General features: G+C 36.9%; 1 protein-coding gene across 1 annotated transcript in view; it reads left to right on the forward strand.

Moving 5' to 3' along the window:
• The window catches only part of LOC122788017, a 314760-nt gene extending 291158 nt beyond the window's left edge, over window positions 1-23602 (forward strand). The window contains exon 8 of the mRNA XM_044054940.1: window positions 23526-23602. Coding sequence (XP_043910875.1) covers window positions 23526-23602 — 77 coding nt within the window. The remainder of the gene's footprint in view (window positions 1-23525) is intronic.
• Window positions 23603-23649: the final 47 nt, after the last annotated feature.

A 23649-nucleotide genomic window follows, 5' to 3' on the forward strand; every position in this document is an offset into this window, starting at 1 on the left:
CTAAACTATACATACACTATTATCTATCTACTTACCTTAACCCAAACCCTAACCCTAAGGTCTGTAACTCTCACACACTCACCTCACCCGCGCCCTAACCCTAACTCACTTAACCCCCCCAACCCTACAGTCTGTCACTATCGCACACTTACCTCACCCATGCCCTAACCCTAACTCACTTAACCCACCCCAACCCTAAAGTCTGTCACTACCGCACACTCACCTCACCCGCGCCCTAACCCTAAAGTCCCTAACTACCGCACACTCACCTTACCCCAGTCCGTTCATTTCCTTACCTTAACCCGGTCCATAACCATCACACCACACTTACCTGAATCCAATCCATAATGTCCATTCACTCACTTCCCTAAACCTGGTCCATAACCATCACACCACAGTGCTGTAAATAGCGAAGCCACGGGAACAGACCACTGAAATCTACCCTAGGTAAAATTTCGATGTTCTGAGGCTTCGCTATTGTCAGCTTTCGCTCTAAAGGGTTCGATATTATGACATTCAAATTTTTGAAACTTCAATGTTATAATATAGACCCGAAATGTCAACACGCACAATGCCGAGTGCCTGAAAGCCCCCTTCCAAAAAAATAAATAAAAAACAGCCAAACCCCAAGAGAATAACAAGAAAATCATTCTTCTTCTAAAAAATAAATTATTTTTTTATCTGGTATGCATTGGTGATAAACCATTAACAAAGGCTTTACCATAACCTGAATGGTCAACAGTTATAGCCTTATTATTAAAGCTATCACCTAAACTCAAGACTGGACAATATTTATCCTTTCTATCTTGGGTAACCTCTTTCCTGATGTTAGCAATAAGTTTCCTAGGATATCCTCGATCCAAAAACATACCTTCCAGTTTAACACATTCTTTTTCATATTCCTCATCCAGGGATGTCATCCAACATGTACATACAAATTGTCCCTTAACTATCTCTTTTTTTCTGAAAAAATGGATGTGAACTAGTGTAACTGATGTATGCATTGGAGAATGTAGGTTTCCTATACACCATAGATTTGAAACCTTGCTCAATTGTGGAAATCGAAACATCCAAATAATTCACATTATGGTTAGTAACCTGGTGTGTGAATTTAAAAAAGTAGTGGTGTAATTTAAATATTGCATAAAATCTTCCATCTGTTCAAGGCTGCCTATGCAAAAAATATATACATCATCAAGGTATCGAGCATATAAAGTCCAGAAATCTGAATAGATACTATTATGCACATATCTTTCTTCCCATACTGACAAAATAATGTCTGCATATGTGGGAGAGCAACTAGCCCCCATAGCAACCCCAGTTTCCTGGCGAAAAAACTCTCCCTCAAATAACATAAAATTGTTCATAAGTATAAGCTCTGCTAACTCTAAACACAGTAGTATATCATTTTCTGTAATTCCTGTTTTGTTCCTCAGGTCTTCCTCCAACCAAATTAGCCCTATATTGTGAGGAATAACTGAAAATAAATCAACCGCATCCACTGTAACAAACTTTAAGTTATCATAAAAAAAATTGTTATTGACCCGCTTAGAAATTCCCATGAGTCTTTTAACAAATGTCTTTCACCCCCCTCCATAACATTTTTCAACTTCCAATTCAAATATTTGGCTAAAGGAGAAAATTTGAAACCTTCTGATGCCACTATAGGTCTGGGGGGGGGGGGGTCATCAATACTCTTAAGAACTTTGGGTATCCCAAAAATTGAGGGTACCCTAGGAGTATTATTTTCGAGATATTGGTAAGTCTCCAAATCAATAACCCCCTGATCAACTAAGTCTTTGATGGAGAGATCTATTTTTTTGTAAAAAATATTGATCTCATTTATAGACACTTTACTATATCTGGAATCATCATGCAAGACAGAAAACATCTTACTTTCATATAAAATCTTGTCCATAAGGACTATACCCCCTCCCTTGTCTGGTTCCATAACCCAAATCTGGGAGTTGGAACACAATTCCTTCAGAATCAATATTTCATCAGCGTCTAAATTAGGAACAACCCTGTTTTTTTGCAAAGCCTTCTTATCTTCTTTTCCATTACTAGTTCCAGATTTCTAAGCTGTGGATGAATGGGGGAGGGGGGGGGTTTAAAGATACTCATTTTTTTTTAGGAATAGAATGGCCTGGTGGAGTGGTACTATTGCCAAACATATTTTCAAAGTTTAATTTCCTGATGGACATTTTTAAATCTAAAATAACCTGTGTGAGATTACTTATTTTGTTAGGAACAAACTTAAATCCTTTAATAAATAAGTTTAAAAAAGTGTCAGTTACCTCTAAATTACTGTAGTTAAAAATGTGAAATTCATGACTAGTCACTACTTGAAAATCACTTCTTTGTGTAACAATAGTGTTTAATTCCTGTGATATTTGCCCTTGTAGCCCCCTCCCCTCTGTTGATAATTGCCCCTGTAAAAATGGCCGATGTTGTTAGGTTCAGCATGAGCCATTTCGTCATTAGGTTCTACCTAAACATCCTGTTCTATAGACTCTGAATTCTGTATAGGGTACGTAAAATTATCGTTATACACATTACATTCAATTCCATGTGAAATTACATGGCTTTTATGTAAGGGATACTGTTTACCTTCCTTATATTCATAAATATCCCTATCAAGCTTTTTGAATTTTTTTTTCAAATTTTCATCACATTTCTTGTCAACATACACTTTTAAGTCATAGTACTTGTTTTTTTCAGCTTCAATATTAAACATTAAATCATTAGTAACTTTTAAATTATAAACTTCGGTCTGCTCTTGCAAACAATTTCTCTTTCATTATTTCAAACAATTGCTTTAATAATATCAAATCCACAATTATCAAATATTGTTATAAGTTCCTTGTGGAAATCACTACCACTAGATACATTGTTAGGATATTTGAAAATCCTAAGCCCTTTTGGTACAATAAGTAGTTTAAAGCATTTATTTAAATAAGAATTGTCTATACAGAGAGATTTGTACCTGATCAGGGCTTGATGCAGTTTGTCTAAAGAATCCTTGTGTCCAAGTTTTCATTCAAGTTAATGGAGTTGATGGGTTTACAAAACGCCGGCAGCAAATGAAGCCATTCAAATCCCTTTGTGATCTGATAGGCAAATTCCTAGTATCTTTTTCTGTTTCAGAACTAACTTCCATACAGAAAAGAGAAGGCGTACTAGAGAAGGACTGTATATTCACACTGGAAACATGCGCATTCGCGCCAGGATCAGAAACAGAATCTTGTTGGTGTATAATTTACCTGATGCAATTTAAAACTTCCTGGTTACCAGGTAATGTAAAATTAGATAAAAGTGCCATAAACCCTTGGCTAAGCGGAGTAAGTAACTCAACTAGCTGGGTTAACTGTCCAGCTATTTTGCAGTATTCTCCCAGTTCACTTCCCCTACTTCCTTCTGGATGGTTGGTAGGTGTATTGTGCCCCTCGGTAGACTCCATAAAAAAAACAGCAACCAAAAGATGGAGTGGGTCCAGAAAGTCGACACAAACACCAAAAATTGATCTGGATGTCACCAAAAGGTACAGAATATAAGCAGGAAACTTCTGTAGATGCAAGCCACTCTTTATTAATGCCAAAAACTTAAAACCACAAGCATTTTCATCTGAGTGTCACCCATACTTCTTCAGATAAAACAAACAATGTCCCTACACACAATCCCTTTCTATATCTTAAATTAGCTCATTAAGCAATTAATAAAAATAAATAAATGACTTATCTTAAAAGCATATTGTAATGTAAGCAGAAAACACCATATTAATACATTTAAATTAACTTGATACATGAAAACCAATGGATATTTGTTAAAATAATACATATTTAATAAAAAATATTTATATATATATATATATATATATATATATATATATATATATATATATATATATGTGTATATATATTATAAAAATGTATTTACAAATATGTTAAAAACATATTTAAAAAAACACAGGTTAATAAAAACATTTTAATAGTATTTTATACATAGAAGTTAATTAAGATATTAAAAACATCATACTACATGAAATTACTACTAATACATAATAATTGTTGTTACTAAATGTAACAACAAAAAAATTTGGAGTTTAGCAGACCTAAGTTTTAACAGGGGAACCAAAGATATGTTATCATTCAAACCTGGGGGTTTGTTAGCTTCAAGGACTATTTGCCAGAATGTTTCCCTGTTTTCTATCTTAGATTCCCAGGGTCCACCCCTCAGGTCTTTAGGTACCGACTGAATAACAAAAAAGGAAATGTTTGCCTTAGTACATGTCAATGTATGCCTATATAACGCAGTACTGCTATTCCTCTTGTTACTATTATTGACATGTTCATAAATCCTTCTTTTTAATTGTCTTTCAGTTTTACCAACATAAAAACCTTCACAAGCCCCACAGGTAACCAAATAAACTAGACCCTGGGAATTACAGTTAGAATATGTGGATGCTTTAGGTACTGCATTCCTAACAGTGAACAAAATCTGTTCTTTCTGTGGTATATAATTGCACTGTGAACATGCCCCACATTTGAAGGTTACAAAGCACACGCACATGCAAGTACACACATGCGCACACACACACACACACACACACACACACACACACACACACACACACACACACACACACACACACATACACATATGCACATACATACAGATGCACACACATGTACAAATACATAAATACACGTGTGTGCGCAAAACCATACTGATTTTGTGTGTGTATGTGTGGGTATATGTGTGGGTGTGTGTGCATGTAGTGTGTCTCTAATTGTTTCTATGTATAGAAGGTAACATAAACATTGTTCAGCTTGTTCCTCAATGCCACTACAAGTACAGTACAGTTTCATGTCCATGGTGATGCTCAGACATTTTAAAGCCAGGTGGACAGGCAGTCATTGCTGCACCCTTTTGCTTAAATGTATGTTCACTCAGGTCATTATACTAGTAGTGCTCACATAAGCTGGCTTTCTCTGTGTCTTTACTAAGGTGTGCATTCTTTGAGACTGCATTGTTTTCATCCTTGTGATTCCCCTTTGTAGAGGTGCTTTCAGTAGTTATGGAAGGTATACAGGCTACCACTCACTGTATTTGGTCTTGCCAATCCCCCATCCCAGAAACACAACATGCCTGCTACAAATGGATGTAGCAACATCTGTATTCTTTAGAAATGGCAAAGTGCTTGGTAAGGTATCTGATGCCAGAGTCATGTTGATAGATTGACAATAATTTGTTGATTGCAAAATCAACCGGATACATTTAGCCAAAAGCACTTTTGGCAAAAGTAAAAAAAAATATTTTTTGTAGGGTAAAAGACCCCCTGTACCTCCCATGTGTGGGGAGACCCCTTCCCCCAAAAAACGTTATTATTATATCTTCCTAACTGCTTAGTGCACACTGCAATTCTTAGGATATTAACTCATTCTTTTCCATCTTACTTTAAAATTCTGCAACATTTGGTGCAAGACAACCAATCATTAGATAGGCCAAATCCTGCTTTTAAGTAGTCACCTTGGGATTAGTGCTTTTGATTTGCTCCTGGTGAGAGGAGGAGCATAGGAACATTATTTCCTAGTGACTGTTGATCACCAGAAAACCTGATCTCTGCTTCATAGTTGCCTTCTTGGAATTTGTGCTACTGTTTTGCTCATGGGGAGAGATCATTCGGCGGAGGGGGGAGGGGGTAATTGATTCCTGGCAATCTTTGACTACTCAGATGTGCCTGTATGGACTTTTCTGATTGACTTGGCTGCTAATCAAGGCATCTGCTATGAAAAAGCTACAAAAAGCCTACCGACCCCTGCATCATCTGGAATAAGACGCTGATCACCAAAGAGCCTGTGGCCTGCTTCTCATCTTAGAATTAGTATTACTGTTTTGCTTCTGAAAACAAAACAAATAAAGGGACATTGAATCCCAGCAGTATGAAGCTGTGGTGAGACCAGCAATAGTAGTAGCCAGGTAGTAGCCAATTAGGTGAATCCTCATTATTCATCATTCTTGACAAAACAAATTCTTTCTTTTCAATAAGTTCTGCTTGATTAGATATTGTCTAACCTAAATTCAGAGTATCGCCCTAACTACTTCATCCATAAATCTTCAGTGTCTACTACAGTGCTCTCCATCAGATACCACAATACTCCACAAGCCACAGTCGTTTACTGTCTGCAAAATGGCTTAGCGGTCTGCTGTCACACTATCTGTGGCCAGTCTAATTGCATTAGGTGTTCAAAGACAATGTAGCAACTGTCTTATACTTACTGACGGTTTACTATTTTAACAGTTGATAGCACAACATGCAAGAGGTGTAAATATTCATAAAACATGGAGGGTATCCTCTTGCACCAGCCAGATATCGCTAAGAATCATACCTCCTTAACACCAAATCAGTCAAAGCGTACTACTAGACCATTAATGGATACATGATGTAATGAGTCCCCAAAGTAAGGAGAAACAGGTGGAATAGTAGACATCTGAAGAAGAAATATGGACATGGAAAAAAAACAGATTTAATATGGTGCAATATCTACACAAAGGAGAAAGCAAAACGAATCAATAAACCAAAAAGCAGCACCAAAGATATTTGAAGAGAAATACAGGCAAAGGCATCTGGATATGGCAAATTTTACAATACAGCAATACAAAAAAAAATAAGAAAACAAAAGAGGGAAGTAAAAAAGAGGATTAGTAATGCAGAAGTTAAAGAAATAGAAACTGAATCTATGGATTACCTGTGAAGTGACAGATTTAGTATAGAACATCTAAGTTTGGTAATGTCACAGTGTAATAGAACAGTGAGTCCCCAAATTAAGGAGAAACAGGTAGAACAGGAAGTATATGATCAGTTGCCACATGAAGCCAAGAAAAAAGCATAAATGTTCAGTTGGAGATGCACAGCAAGGGAAGGAACAGGAAATGGAGGCAACTCTGTCATAGTCAATGTTGTAGAGTGGTAGGCCAGTGAGTTCCCATATGAAAGAGCAATGGATGATGCAGAATGCAGTTGGAATGAATATGTCATGGGAAGATGTTGTGGAACTTTCTGTAGAATGCCTGCAGGCAATGGAGAATAAAGAATGTGCCCTCAGTTTAGAAAAAAAATGATCTAAGGGAAGAATTGCTTGATTTAACAGAGATGGCTAGACATATGAAGATCAATGAAAGAAATAGATTACAGAAAGTCAATAAGACCCAAAATGTTAGAAGTCTGATTAAACAAATGAACACAGTAATCAAGACTATTAACAGAAATGTATGTAACATAACAGAGGTAAATAGGATATATTACTGTACAGCAAAATTAATAACAAAGTCTTATCATAATAGTAAAGGACAATGAGGTAAAGGAAGGGAAGAAATCAAATGCCATCATGGAAGTATTAAACAGAGAAAACTATAAAGCAATTAAAACAAGAAATGTAGCTATTAACAGATCAACAAAAATACTTAGAAAGATAGAAGTGATATAAGCAACATGCAGTATTACAACAGACCTGGATCTATCACATGCTATTGCAAATAATAAACAAGATATCAGCAGTAGCAGAAAGACTTAGAAGATATGCAGATAAATATAAAGGTAAAGTACAAAATAAGCAATTCATTGATGACCCAAAAAGTTTTATAGAAAATTGGGAAGGAAAGCAAAAGGAATAGAAATGCCACCAAAAAAAGAAGCAGACACATTTTGGAGAAATATCTATGAAGACCCTGTATAATATAACACAGATGCTGAATGGACTGAAGGAGTAAAAGAATCAGTAAGAAGTTCAATTGTACAGGATATGAAATGGGATGAAGTAATGACCAGAGAAACTGAAATAAAATTAAGAAAAGATCCTGCTTGGAAGACCCCAGGCCCAAATGCAGTACCTAATTTCTGGCTAAAAGTCTTAACATCTTTACATTATGAAATAGGCCTGAGTAAGAACTATTTATATGTATACCCCCAAAAAACATCAGCCTGGTTAACAACAGGAAAAATAATACTCCTCATTAACAGTGAACTGCAAGCTATCCTAAAAATTACAGACCGATAACTTGCCTTCCGACAATGTATAAACTATATATGGAATTGGTGCTGACAGAGCATAGAGCCATTTAGAAGACAACTCAATCATGGCAATAGAAAAAATGGTAAAAAAATGAAAGTCATATGGAGCAAAGATCATTTGTTGTTAAAATCATAATGCAGAAATGTAAAAAGGGGAAAAATCTAAGTATGGTATGGATAGATTACAAAAAAATTTTTTACAGTATTCCACATTCATGGATAAAGGAGTGCTTAAGTATAAAATATACCCTGCATTGATTATTTACATTATAGTGACCATAAAACATTGGCAAACCACAGCCATGATAAAGGACAAATTATCATCACGGGGATAAATATTCAAAGGGGGATATTCCAGGATGACTCTTTGTCATCAATTATCTTTTGCCTTGCCCTTAACCCATTAAGCTGTCTACTTAACACATTAAATCATAGTTACAGTTTGGCTGCCAGGCAACAAAAAAGAGTAAAGACTTGTTTTTGTGGATGATTTAAAACAGTATGGCTCATCAGATGAGTAGCTGTAAGCACAGCTGGGGGTAGTCAAAACTTTCTCAGATGATATAAGAATGTAATTTGGTCTTGATAAATGTGCAAACGTGACAATTAAAGCAGGAAAGCTGTAGCACCAAGAAAATATCAATTTGGGACAGGAATGTGATATAAAAGAACTTCAGCAAGTGGGAGTGCTTGAATATTAGGGAATTGAGGAAGGACTGACAATAAAACATGAACAAATGCGAACAAAACTCAGTGAGGAATATTTTAGAAGACTGACATTAATACTGAAAACAGCCCTGACATCTAGGAACAAAGTCTAAGCTCTAAACCAATTTGCTCTTCTAGTTCTAACTTACAGTTTTGGGGTGATTGACTTGCCTTAAAACATATTGGATCAGTTGGACAGGAAAACAAGAAAAATGTTTTACGCTTATCAAATAATCTGCAAAAATCAGTGTATATCAAAATTATATATTCCTCAGTCTAAAGGCAGTATGGCCTCCTCAAAAGTGATTACGTGTATAGATCTGCTGACCTCATCAGATCCAACAGTGAAAGTTTTGAAATATGAAGAGAACAAATCTAAGATGGCTTCCCTGCCTTGTTAAGCAGGAACATATTAGTGTCAAGTGGTAATGGAAACCAAACCAGAAGGAGACAAAAATCAGGCAGCAACTGAGTTTGTGAAAAAGCAAAAGAAGGAACATAAGGAGAAAGATCAGATAAAAATGCATAAATATAGATGCAAGTACAGAAAATTCCTGGAACAACCTCATGTTGTTCAGGATCTGATGCAGGAATGGTTAAGGAGAGGTGAAATTAAATAAGATGAAAGGCTAATATTGGCAGCCCAGGACAGTGGATGACATACACCTTGGTTTACAAATTCCATTGAACATGTGGGAGAAACAGACAAATGCAGATTCTGTAAAACTGAACTGAAACAGTTACACGTCTTGATGCTGTGTGTGATACAGTAATGGCAGAGGGCCTGCATACTGAAAGGTATAATAATGTGGCAAGGAGTTCCATTGGAGATTGTGCAAACATTACAGTATTGAAGTAACTGGAAAGCATTGGAAACATGAGTCACAAAGCGTTGTAGAGAATGATGAAATTTGTATCACACGGGATCACCCATTACTAAAAGTTAAAAAATAGATATGAAAAAAACAGATATAGTGGTCCATGAAAGAAGGACAAAAGTAGTATTGATGATTGAAATTGCTACAACCAGTGATTACAGTATCTTATGTACAGAGAGACATAAAGTCATAAAATACCAGGATGTGCAGGCAGAAATGAGGGTAATGTCAAAGAAGGATACCCAGACAGTTCCAATAGTAGTAGGAGTAATGGGTCTCATAAAAAATAATTTACAGTCTTATTTGAATATGTACCAATACATGTAACTCTGTATGAATTGCAGAAGAAGTCAGTACTGGGCACATTGTGGGGGCAACAAAGAGCACTTTTGGCTAACATCAAAGACTAAAACTTTACTAATTTCATGAACTTTAATCATACTTTGACTTAGGAATCAGGTCCATTCTCGTCATGGTATTAGAAACCAAAAGACGTGGAGAAATTAAGCAAGTGCTAGACCCATAACATGTGGTGGCTGTAAAAAAATGTGTCAAAGCTTCCCAGAACTCACTGTAAAATATCACAGCCAGCAAGACACAAATAACACCATCTCCTTCTCCACTCAAACATACTGCAAATCCACATAGTTCACCCAAGAGTTATCAGGAAAGCAGAACAAAGCTCAATAGACTCACTAACTCTGTTTTCACATGGGGAAATGTTTTAGTCATAGATGACTCTACAGTTAGGCATACAGACTCCACATTCCCAAGACTGTATAATAATAGAATGACTGTAAGCTACTTGTCCAGTACCAGGATTTGTGATGTTACAAGGTCCCTAAGCTCCCTTAAATCAGAGAGATATGACTATGAACTTGTTTTGACCCATATGGGAGTGAATGACTTGAGGTTATCCACCCATTGGGATGTGCAGAGAGACAAGAACTTACTTATTATGCATGTGCTAGAGGCCAGAAAGACAGTGGCCTTGAGTAATATCTTGCTTTTACCAAGAATGATGTCTAGAGATGAAGACAAGATAATTAACTTTAAAAACTGGCTAAGTAGTTGGTGTCATTCTAAGGGGATCCAGTATGTTTGAGCATGGGGTATAGTACATAAGACTTCCTGTTTCACCAGGGATGGCTTACACCTGTTGTACCAGGGCTTCTGCATACTGGCTTAAGCCTTTGTTGCTGTTAGGTTGCCTTATTTAAGGACAGACCCTCTCAGAACATTCTTACATAGAAAACTCAAACTCAAATTTAGACATCAAGATGGCACTACTCAATGCTATGAGTCTAAACAGAAAGACACCAGAATTTAAGGCCTTCCTGCAACTTGAACACATTCATATTTGTGTAGTTACTGAGATATGGTTTCAGTGCAATGACCACACCCCATCTTTACCAGGGTTTAGTACCTATCATGCTTTCAGGTCCCTTAGTAACTACACTGGAGTATCTATATTTAGGTTCATAGGTTCATAGGTGTGTACTAGTTTAATGGCCCTGGAGCCTTTACAAGCCTATCCCATAGGATTACCCTAGTATCTTGCCACCAGACCTTACTTCCCAGTGCCTCTGTCGAGTAGAGCCACTGGAGTGATCCCCGAGGTGAATTTTCTATTTCCCATCCACTCATCAAGATTTCCTCTTGAAGAGGGCCAGTAAGGTGCTCTGCTTGACATGTATGGGAAGTATATTCCATAGCATGGGCATTCACTGGGTTATAAACCTGTCCCTCCAGCAAGTTCTGTTGATTGTGGTAATGAGGTAGCGGTCTCTGGAGTGTGTGGTGCATAGGGACTGGGATTTCTTTAGATGTAACATTTCTAACATAGATGGGTCAGACATGGCTTTGTAAGTCAAGCAGAGATCGCCTCTTAGTAGGTGATATGAGACAGAGAATAGTTGGAGTTTTTTGAGTCTGTCCATGTAGGACAAATGTTTAAGGCCTAGCATCCTCTTTGTGAGGTACTTTTGTGGCCTCTCCAGTTGTTGCAGGTGTTTAGTGAGGTACATGCCAAATGGAGCACTGTACTCAATGATTGGCCTAATGAGGGAAGAGTAGTGGGAGACAATGACCTCTTTCTTCATGGACGCAAAACACTTAGTAATGAGATGTGCCACATAGAAGGACTTTCTGACCATAGTGGCAATATGGTGGTCAAAAGAGAGGATGTGTTCCCAGATCTCTTATAATGCCTTCTGTGTTCAGTGGACTACCATCGATATGGTAATTCATGGGAACCGGGTTTTTCCCAAAGGGGATGATGAGACATTTTTTGGCACTGAGTTTAAGGCCATGGTTCTGACACCATTCGTTGGTCTCAGTGAGGCCTTTCTGTAGGATGTCAATATCACTTGGGGAATTAATAATACCTCCCAACTTGCAATCGTCTGCGAACTTTATCAGCCAGAGTCCCTTCATGTTGGCCTGGACTTCAGAGAAGTACATAAACAGGAGAGGACCCAGGACCGAAACCTGTGAGACTCCACTTGTGACTTGTCAGCAGGCTGAATTAGAGCCAGCTACTTTTACACTGTGGGTACTACCTGTGAGCTTGTTTGCAACCCACCTAGTGATATAGGGGTTGATGCCTAGCTTGGTGAGTTTTTCTATGATTCCTGAGTGGGGAATGGTATCAAAGTCCTTAGCCAGATCAAAGTAGGCTGTGTGAACCACCCTGCCTTCATCCACAGCTCTGCTGACTGACTCAAAGAAGTTGACCAAGTTGAGCAGGCATGATCTATCCATCACAAAACCAAACTGTGTGGGGTCCAGAGTTTGGAGATTCCCTATATCCTTATTTATTAGGTCCATGATGATGCGTTCCATAGCTTTGCATATCAGACTTGTTAGGCTAATGGAGTGATAGTTCCCATGGTCTGTAGTCACTCCTCCTTTGTGGAGAGGGATGACTGTAGGAGTGTGCTATTTGGTAGTGACAAAGCCTGAGGTGAGGCTGTGATTGAACAGGTCACACAAGTGAGGTGCCAGTTCACTCTGTAGTTCATGTAGAACACAGCCAGGGATATTGTCAGGTCCCATAGAAGCTGTATTCTTGGCCATGGACAGTGCTGTTTTAACCTGTGGAGTAGCAATACAGGGTGCCTGGCAATCTACTGGTATTGTGACTGGTCCTTTTGGGGGGATAAAGTTGGTACTGAATCTGTCATCCAGTATATTGGCAATATCTGTTGGCTCCGTATAGGAGGTACCATTGTGCAGTAGCTCAGAACAAATTTGGGTATTGCCAGGCAGATTCTTTACATAACTATAGAAGGCCTTATGGTTGTCTTTACTATCTTCTGCAATTCTGTTTTCATAGCTAGTGTTAGAGGATTTGATGAGGGATCTCAACTTTTTGTTGAGACTGATAAAGGAGTTTTTCTAATCTTGGGACTTCGCCTTATTCCGCATCAGATTCCTCCTTCTGTTTTAGAGTTTGTTTATGGCAGAGGACCACCAGATTGGCTTCCTTTTTTTGGAGGAGAGTGTTTTGGTTCTATTGGGTATGGCGAGAGCCATGCATTTGTCTTAAGTGCTCGTACAGTGCATTGGTGTATGATTCAGCGGTCATGCAACTATTCTCCATTTGCATGGGTGCCGTGAAGTTAGTCACCTCTGTTTTTAGGAGCCCAAAGTTAGCTTTGAAGAAGTTTTTCATGGTAATTACCTTTGTGTGTGTGGGGGGGAGGGGGGGCTAGGGATGTGGATTTCCAAGGTTATTAGATTGGGGTCGGATCTAACTTGGGAGGAGATGACTATTGGTATAGAGCAACTATTGCCCATGTTAGTAATGAAAAGGTCAGGGATGTTGCAACCTCTAGTGGGGGTAAGAACAAGCTGGTGCAGGGTATTGGAATTAATGGATTCCAGGAAATGTCGGGCAAGTGTATTGATACATGAGTAGTTTTTCCAGTTAATGGAGGGGTAGTTGAAGTCACCCAGTATGAGAGTGTTAGGTTGGACCTTAATATTCTCCAGGGTGCTTAGGAATGTGGAGTGTTAGAAATGCCACTACTTCACATACAGTTACCCAAACCTTAACCTGGAGCTCCTGGAAATCCAAATTCTGTTTAAGAAATCCAGCTATTGCTTAATTACTAGCTAGAGATCCTCATCAGTGTCACCAAAAATCAGAGAAATTAACTCAAAACCACTGAGGTCTTAAATATCAAACCAAATAGCTTTCTTATTAGGATACTTCAAATACCCAAGCACTGACTGGCAGGCTTACAACTCTAAAAATAACTATGCTTAATGTTTCCTAGACTTCATTAATACCAATTCACTGGAGCAAACTGTAAAACTACCTACTAGATGCTATGATATTCTTAAATTTGGCCTTACCAACCTAGCCCCCACCTGTACCTCATCTCATGTCTCGTCATCCCTAGTTAAATCTGACCACAAATCAGTCAACTTCTCCTACAGGTCTAATGCTACCACATCACCACCAAATGAGACCATCTTCACAGACTTCTCCAAGGCAAACCTACTTCAGTTTATGGAAAGCCTATGCAAGTCCCTTGCAACTGAACCCAATTTAGAGGGCTGCCACATTCACCTCTGACTTCTACCAGCTGCTGAACAGGTGCTTATAAAAGTCAGTACCCATCTGCTGTAAATAGAGTGGTAAATTTAGGAATAAGCCTGTTTAATGAAACTGTTGCATTAATAAACTGTACAACAAAAGAAGGAAAATAATGAAAAAGTGCAAGAACCCCCCCCCCCTTCCTGAAGACTACAATGAAACATGCCAGAGAGGAACTCAAAAACACTATTAGAAAATGGAAAGCAGAGCAGCAACTAAAAATCGCTGCAGATTCCAAAGAAAACTGGAAATCTTTTTACATCTTTGAAAATTAAGGAATAATGCCAACCATGCACTCAGTTCATCTATAATATTACCTGTTCTAACTCCAGTACGTTAGCAGACAAACCTAGTGACAACTTTGCCTCTCCTATTCAAAATGTTACCCCCACTCTTCCTGAGAATTTAGTTTCTCCAGAAATCAGTTTGGAACAAATCTTACAATCCCTGTCAAATGCTTAAAATTATACTTCAGTGGGACCAGATAATATACCAGGCCGCATTCTCATCAGTGCCAAGTATACACTGTTTTAGCCTCTACTTAAACTGTTCGATCTCAGCCTATCTACAGGGTTTATTCCTGATGCCTGGAGAATAGCCACTGTCACTCCCCTACACAAGGGTGGTCCTTCTACAGATCTGACCAGCCTTATATGCAAACCCATGGGATGTATCATAGCAGAACTCATTAGGCAGACATAGGAAACCTAACTGATATCAATTCCAATCAGTTTGGTTTTTCGAAGGTCAGGTCCTTTCTCGTCCTTTCTCCTAAACTTTCTAAGCACTTTGAAACAGTTACTCAGGCTGTGGACCATGGACATTATAGGCACACTGCTAATCTTGACTTGGCAAGGTTTTTGACCTTATCCCCCTTGCTGGTTTTATTGAAAAATTAGACAAGCTTAATGTAAGTTCCTGCATTGTCCTCTGGATTGCAAATTGGCTCTTTAATAGATCCCAAGTTGTGAAAGTTGCTGGCTCCCTTTTTGAATGTAAAAGTTCACCTAGTGGGGTTACACAGGAATCAGTTCTAGGTCCTCTTCTGTTTTGTATTTATTTTGTGTATATTCAATCCAATATCCCAGAAGTATGGTTGAACAAGTTTGCTGATGAGTGCAAACTGGGCTGTGTTATCCGCTCATCCACTGTTACAAAACAGCTCCAGCAAAAGCTGGAATATGTATCAAAAATGGCTTCAGACTAATTTGAAAAAGTACCACATAGTTGTATGTGTCAGAAAAGTGTCTCCTACCTCATAAGTTATAAATGCACACCTTTTAAGACAGATGCAGACATGAGAGACCTAGTTACTTATGTGGATAACTCTCTCTTATTCAGTCACACCTCTCAACTGTACAGGTTTTCAAAGAATGTTCAGATTTTCACCTCATATTTTTGTCTGTTTTTCATCATTTTTTTTTTTTGCGAATTAGTGGCAAATCATTAAAGACTGAAGTTAGAAAAGAATGACAGACATTTGATTTTCAGACTTCATATCCTTCAGAAAATTCATGCTAATGCAAAACCTGTTATTCTATCAACTTCCTAAGTTTGTAACAGCAATATTTTAAAATTTGTTTGACTATATCTGTTCCATTCCTACAAACTATTTACAATGCATATTAAATTTATGAATGAATGCAACTCAGTATTTTGAATTTACACAAGAGCTGACCTTATATGCTTCTTTATTTACACTAATAAGAGACACATGATTTAGAAAAGCCATCTTTTCAATATTGTGTACATCTTTTTTATTCTCAGAGAACAAATGATAAAATTAATTTCACTGGTTATATTCGATATATGATATGCTGGTATCAAAGAACCCAAAATATATAAGATCATTCCAAGTTATTATGGCTTCATAAATCATGACATTGTTTCTTTAGTTCATCTCTTCATCCTAGCATACATGCTGACATTGCGGGTAAAATGTCCCCCCTCAGATTGTTATAATCATCTGACACGTAGTAATAGCATTTCCTTTAATTCAGTTCTTAAAGCTTCTGTAAAGGGAGCATAGGATGCTAAAATTCTTTAGTCTCTAATTGCTAGAAAAGATTTAATCATAATGCTTCACTTGTAGTAGCACAACAGGTAGCACACTTGCTTTGATGCAGAAGTCTGTGGGTTCTACTCCCACACCCTGTAAATGGATAACTGACACTGTGTTTTACTTTAAGGGTAGGTGGGTAACGGTCAGGTGCTGCAGTCCTGAGTGTGTTCTTCATTGGATGAGATGCCTTGTAACTATGACCTTGTTGTCAGTTTGCCATCCATTTCCTATTGCAATTTTAGCAGCTTAGCAGTTTCCAGGCTTCCCATCAATGTGAAGCTGAGTTTGTCTATTACCCAATTTAAACACAACCTAGATCAGTGGATGGGGAATAGACAATTTGCACGAGGCCTGGCACCCATGTCCTTTATGGACAAAGGTAGTAGATAAATGCTTGGCTTTCAATGTCCTGTTCAGATGCAGGACATTATTATTCTTTCAGGAAAACTTAGGATTAGAAAGGTGACTGGGTCATTAGCCTTGTAACAATCTGTGAGCAAGAACATGCACGATTGTAAACTGTAAACTTAATGAGGTTTTAAGCAGATTGCTAACCCCTCAACATTTTCATAATTATCACACTAATATGGTTTTTACTGTACGTGGTCTTCAGACCTTGATTTTTCAAAATTGTTAAACTTTTTAGTATCTTGTAACCAAACAATGTCGCTATGTGTACATTATAACATTCTGCTGTAAAGAGCCTTCATTAACAAATTCTTCATACTGTTTAAGACTTAATTTGTCATTCACCCCCAGCTTTTGTCTCTGTCTCTCTCTTCCTCTCTGTTTGTGTTTTCTTTTTAATTTTCTCACCTATAAAGGTACTAATATCAGAACCATTGTCTGGTCCCCACTCATTCCTGACTCTTCCTCCAAAACAGAAAATATATTGGAAATTTCAGTCTCTATAGTGATTTCTAAAGTATTACTTAAGAAGTCAGACATGTTTTCTTGCATTTGTTCACTTTCAACTTTTTTTCTGTAATTGCTGCTGGTATTTCTTTCTATGCAATTATGTTATTTTTAGACAATCCACCAAGAAATGCTCATCTGAACCACACTTGCACATTGTTTAGAGAATGCTTCCTTCATATGACCCCCTTGTTCACAGTTTGCATAAAAATTACATGGACAAGTTAATTTTTATGAGTCATTTATCTACACCCACAGCATCTTTTGAGCTATGCTGTACACCCAAAGACACATTTACTGTTATTACCATATAATTGATTTTCAATGTGTTTGAATTTTCCATTTTCAACAAACAGCTGATCATGCCTTCCTAGTCTCCATTTCAAAGTCCCTGTATATCTTTGAAATCAGAAAATCTGGAAAATGTAGTGCAAACTTTACTGAGCTTAGTAGTAATCATAAAAACAGTACCAGTTTCTTTATAAAATGGACATTTAGTCAACCGCAGGTCACTGTTTCACCTATAAGAGCTTCATCGATGTGTTCTGTTACACATAATAACCACTATATGCCAAACAACAGTCAAATGTACAGTTCACATGATTGGCAGATCTGCACACATAGGCAGGAAAAAGTACAATTTAAGGGGTCCTTTGTCCATAATAATAAATGCACAAAACAATCTTTAAAAAAAATGGCAGGTTAATCAGGTAAATGTTTTGAGCCAAATAATATGCCTATAATAACCAGAGACATAGCTATTGTATAATAACATGCTAAATCTATTCAAGTTAATGAGATAGAAATTCAACAAGCACATAATATGACTATAACACTATTAACAAAGTCCTTCCTGTTTTTCTGATGAAGTTTGATCATAATGAATAGAAGCACTAAACTAGTATTAATAAATATTATTCGAGTTCCTGAGTCTTATGAGACGTGTTTTTTTTTTCAGTGTTAGTTTACGCTTTAGCATTGCCGTTTTTATTGTTTGATTATTGATTTGTCCTGTCTATTGCAAAGTAACCTTCAAAAATTTAAAAATTAATAAAAAAGCAGTGTCCCACAGTCAGAATATTATTTTTTTGTGCAGGGGAAGTTGTGCAGATCTACCAATCATGTGATCGTTACATGTGAACGCCATTTGGTATATAATGGTTACTTTGTTTTATTTGTATATGAGTGCTTTGATAAAACTTTTATAGGTGAATCTATTTACATTTTATGGAAAAATGGTTTGGAACTGTTTTTTTTTTCTTTTGACTATCAATCTCTGTATCTATCTATCTATATATCAGTGCACTTTATAATGTCAAAAGAAAAAAACTGAACTTCAAATGACTGGGATCAAAAGATCAGAACTAAAAATAACTAAAAATAGGGGGGATTCACAGGGGGCAAGCACCCCACACCCTCTTTTAATTATATATACTAACTGTGAGATCGCATAACAGTGGGTGAAAGGTAAATTCTCACTCACCAATGTACAGTAACTTCTCACAAAACAATTCCGGTGTTCTGCAAAAATATAACTTTTAGATCACTACTGCATGCACTGAATGCATTCAACCAACTTAATGTCTCCATAGATTACATATATATATATATATATATATATATATATATATATATATATATATATATATCGAGTGAAAGAGAGAATGAGTTTTTTATCAATTTAATTAGCCGGAAGTGTAAAGAAAGTTATTCCTGTGTTAGCTTCTAAGGTAATCCATAAGAACCAACTCAATCTTCTAAACTGGCACCATAAAGTCTATTCCCACCACTATAAATGATTCTGTAGATATGGATCTACAGTTTCTAACTGAAACTTGAAAGCTGTTAATACATTTTATGTGTCATTATATGATAATATAGCAATAACCCACGCCTGGGTGTGGGTAATGTGGGATTTACCCACGGTTGGCGTGGTTTGGTCCCGAGGGCGAAGCCCGAGGGACCAAACAAAGACAACCGTGGGTAAATCCCACATTACCCACACCCAGAAGTGGGTTATTGCTATTATACTATGACATTATTTAAGAAAAGAAATAATTACTTTTCTTAAATAATGGCATTGTATAATGCCATTTTGCTGCCCTTCCGCAGCTGTCTGGTATCCGCGGCAGTTCTGATGTACTGCGCATACCTACGCAGTACATCAGAGCTGTGGCCAAAAGCAATGGAGAAAGCAAGATCTCCATTGCTTTTTACTGTTTCGCTATGTTAAATGGGTTTAACATAGTGAGACAGCTTTAAAATAAGCAACGGAGATGTCTGTTGCTTATTTTAAAGCTGTCTCGCTATGTTAAACCCATTTAACATAGCGAAACAGTAAAAAGCAACGGAGATCTTGCTTTCTCCGTTGCTTTTTTTTAAACCTGTCTCGCTATGTTAAATGGGTTTAACATAGCAAAACAGTAAAAAGCAACGGAGATCTTGCTTTCTCCGTTGCTTTTTTTTTTAAACCTGTCTCGCTATGTTAAATGGGTTTAACATAGCGAGACAGCTTTAAAATAAGCAACGGAGATCTCCATTGCTTTTTTAAAGCTGTCTCGCTATGTTAAACCCATTTAACATAGCGAGACAGGTTTAAAAAAAAAGCAACGGAGAAAGCAAGATCTCCATTGCTTTTTACACACTGTGTCGCTATGTTAAAGGAGTTTAACATAGCGAGGCAGCTTTAAAAAAAGCAACGGAGATCTCCGTTGTTTTTTTTAAACCTGTGTCGCTAAGTTAAATTCTTTTAACATAGCGAGACAGTGTTTTAAAAGAGACTTATACTAATGGAAAAAGTCCGGGTGACCAGACCTTTTTCCATTAGTATAAGTCGATTTGCAACGTGCACGCTGGCCAATCAGCGTGCACGTTTTGGAATATTAATGGGGGGTCATGGTATAATGTTCAGTAACTCAGCTGTATAAATGACTAACTCACATGTAATGAAGTGCAAGTAGACTTTAAGCAAAATAACATGGACAACTTCTACAAATGCTTAACCATCAGAATAACCAGTGTAGAGGGGAAAACCTCAATACCTTTCCTATACATTCTCTTTCAAAGGATGCTCTGACACAGAGAAAAAGCAATTCAAAAAAACAAAAAAAGCAAAAATAAGAAATAAAAACATCTTGCTCTTTATCTGAGATGTTGCTCACTTGCAATTAATACATATTGCTCATATTATTACAATGTAAAACATTCAAAAATCTGGGACCAAATATAGTGTCAAACAACTATGCTAAAGCAAAAAAAAAAAAAAAGCATTCAGCTAAACAGTATCTGAAGGGAAGCCTCACTATACATCTTTTGAGATGCAAATGTATCTTTTTCATCTGTAATGCAATCTTCTGATGGGCAATGTATGTTTTGTGGAATTCTGGGATGTAGTTATCATTGTGTAATAGAAGTTCTGGAAGTATTATGCACATATTGTTCTGTCCAAAATGCCCCCCCCCAATCGGATATTCCTGTTTCATTGCAGGAACAACCTCCCAGGATTTATCGGAAATAGATTGCTGATTTTGACATTCACCATACAAAAATGATTTCTATAACAAAATTCAGAATGTTTCACTCCTGCACTAGTCACTTCACAAGGCTCCACATTTTAGTTTATTTCTGCTACGACAAAAGAACTAGGAAGAAACAAACCTTTATTAAATGGAAAAATAAGTTGCACCCTACATGTCATAGCATGTAAAAATCAGGGTGATCATGATCCATAATTAATTCTTGTAGTAACCTATGCTAATTGACTATGAGTAGGATAACCCCCTTCCCTTCTGGGAGCACTTTTGCATATAATGGATGGAACTTAGAATGGTCTGTTTCACTTCCCCATGGATGCATTTTTTAATACTTTCCTATTAGGCTTCATTCCACACAGGAAACATTTTTTCCCCTGAAATAGTTTAATTTCTTCCTTTCGCTCTAATTGATGTTAAATTAACTAATGCTTATGTGACATCACTTCTCCATGTAAAGATAAAAAAAATGGAGGTGGATGACAAGGACAGTGACTAAAAGATGCTTTACTATACTCCCATTTACTCCTGCTTTTAGAAAGCGTGGTAACTTTTTCCTGCTGAAATAATCAGAGAAAATGTAAGTTATGTTTTGGGACACCAGCTGGCCTCATGACCCTCCTCTCCACTGTGACTTGGCAAGCATGACTAGTTCTTAAACCCGTATCTCTTAGAATAGATTCAATCTATGATCAGTACAATATTTAATGAAAAAGTCTAACAGATCCAAAGGATAATACAGGGATAATGCAAATGGACATAGGTGTCCATTCAAATAATCATCTTTTGATGATACTACCTTCATAGAAGCTACTCGTTTATATTGTTAAAGCCATCATTATGTGATTTGTTAAAACATACAAATACTGTTCAGTGATGAATAATTCTGTCTTCTATACCTCTTAATTCTTACCTCCAGAGTTATTAAAAAAGGAAAAAATATTTACGAAAAGGCCACAAATTATAGAAAGCTTTTTAAATGTGGTTTTATTAACATGGAATATTTGAAAATAATATTCAGAACTAGAAGGGACGGAGCAAAATTTTAAAAACAGATTAGGGGTTTCAATCCAAAATCTGGATAGTTAAGAGGTATGCCATCACCTTATTCTAGTTATTTCATTGTGGGTGGATCCATTTCTAGTCTGGTTCATACATTTGTTTAATAGTTGCATAACAGGAACCCAAAAATGTAGTTCATTTGGCCATATTGTTGGCTGTATCTTTCAGGTAAGACATTATGATAGCTGACATTTGTCTTTTTCCTTACCTTAAACAACTTGGTAGTATCCCTCTCACTAATATCCTAGTTCATTATAATGGTTTACCTGTCAGTAGACAAAAAAAGAGGGAAGGATCCCTATTGAAATGTCAACACACACAATGCCGAGTGCCTAAAAGGCCCCTCCCAAAAAAAACCCACCAAACCCCAAGAGAAGAACGAGAAAAATCACCCTTCTTCTAAAAACTTCTTTTTGTAGGGGGGCACCCCCACATTCCACAAACGTATATGTATACCAACTCCAAGATCATCATACCTTAGAGAAAGGGGAATATTGTGAGAAATAGCGTCTTGGACTCGGTGTGCATGTCTGATCTTTCGGCCTTTCAGACTCTGCATTTTGGGACTTGCTCTAGCTGGTCTAGACATTTCAAATGGTTACCAATAGGAAACATCTAGTTTTGTCTTCACCAGAGGCACCCTCCTGCAGTTGTTAAGACACTGTCAAGAAAGCACCTGTGTTACCAAACAGTTTTATATATTTTAAATACACATTCTGAGCAGGTTCTGCTAGCTATCTGTATCTGTCAGTGAACAGTTTAATGCCAACATTATTTCGCAACCATCCTTGTACATTGCTGGAGATGTCTATTTATCTATGATATATGTTCACTTGCTAATTATATTGCCAGTCAAGCAAGTCATAGACATTAGGCTCCCCTAATGGTCCTGACATATATACTGTAGTTCCATCCTAATTGTTTTCAGGTACTCTCTCAGTTTTATGTTGTCATGTTAGGCCTCCATACTATTTCTTAGAGTTCCTGATATAATTATATGCCCAAGGTTGTTAAGTATTTCCTGCTCGGTACTCATTCTGGATGTACTATCGCCAGGTCTGAAACCACCTGGAGACTTGCATCCCATCAAGTAGTCACTGACAAGAAGTAACGACACAGTACTCTTGTAAATCTCTCCATTACTAACTTATATTATAATTTTCACTGCAGTCTGATACAATGAGATCAGTACTGGTTAGTCCATTTAGAGTTTCTTTTTACTTTTTAAAGCTATTTCACCATGTGTAACAAAAGCAAGATCAGTCTTTTTGTTTTTAATACTATGTATGCTCACAAGTTGTTTTAAGCAAATTTATACAAATGCCTTGTACTTATAGAAATACATTTGAAATATTTTCAGCTAGGCTGCACAACCATGCTGAGATCCCATGGACCTCAATACAGTCTAAAATGTCAATAGTAAAGCCAAAATCTTCAAGAGTTAACATCAAGTTTTTTCATTTCCTACCAGTGTCCAACCATTTTTTTTTCCTTCTCAGTTGAATGCTGATAGAATGACAAGTTTTTGCTTTTATGGTCTGCCTGTGGGAGGAATAGTCATTCACTATGAAATTATTTATTTTTAAATCAAATTATATTTTATTAGATTGTATATATGTTTCACATTAATATACAACCTACTGCTTATTTAATTTGTTCACTAATACTTCATTTATTTCCATTTTTCCTTTAGGTTCATCTAATAGTATTTCCTTTACAGAGGACACTTGGGTCCTTCCTAATGAAGAAAACTTATTTAAAGGCAATTAAATATATTCTTTATTTATTTCTCAGAGTATTGTATTTGTAGACAAATA

The sequence above is a fragment of the Protopterus annectens genome, chromosome 13.part0 (genome assembly GCF_019279795.1).
Source record: "Protopterus annectens isolate FY-2018-M chromosome 13.part0, PAN1.0, whole genome shotgun sequence".
Taxonomy (NCBI): domain Eukaryota; kingdom Metazoa; phylum Chordata; order Ceratodontiformes; family Protopteridae; genus Protopterus; species Protopterus annectens.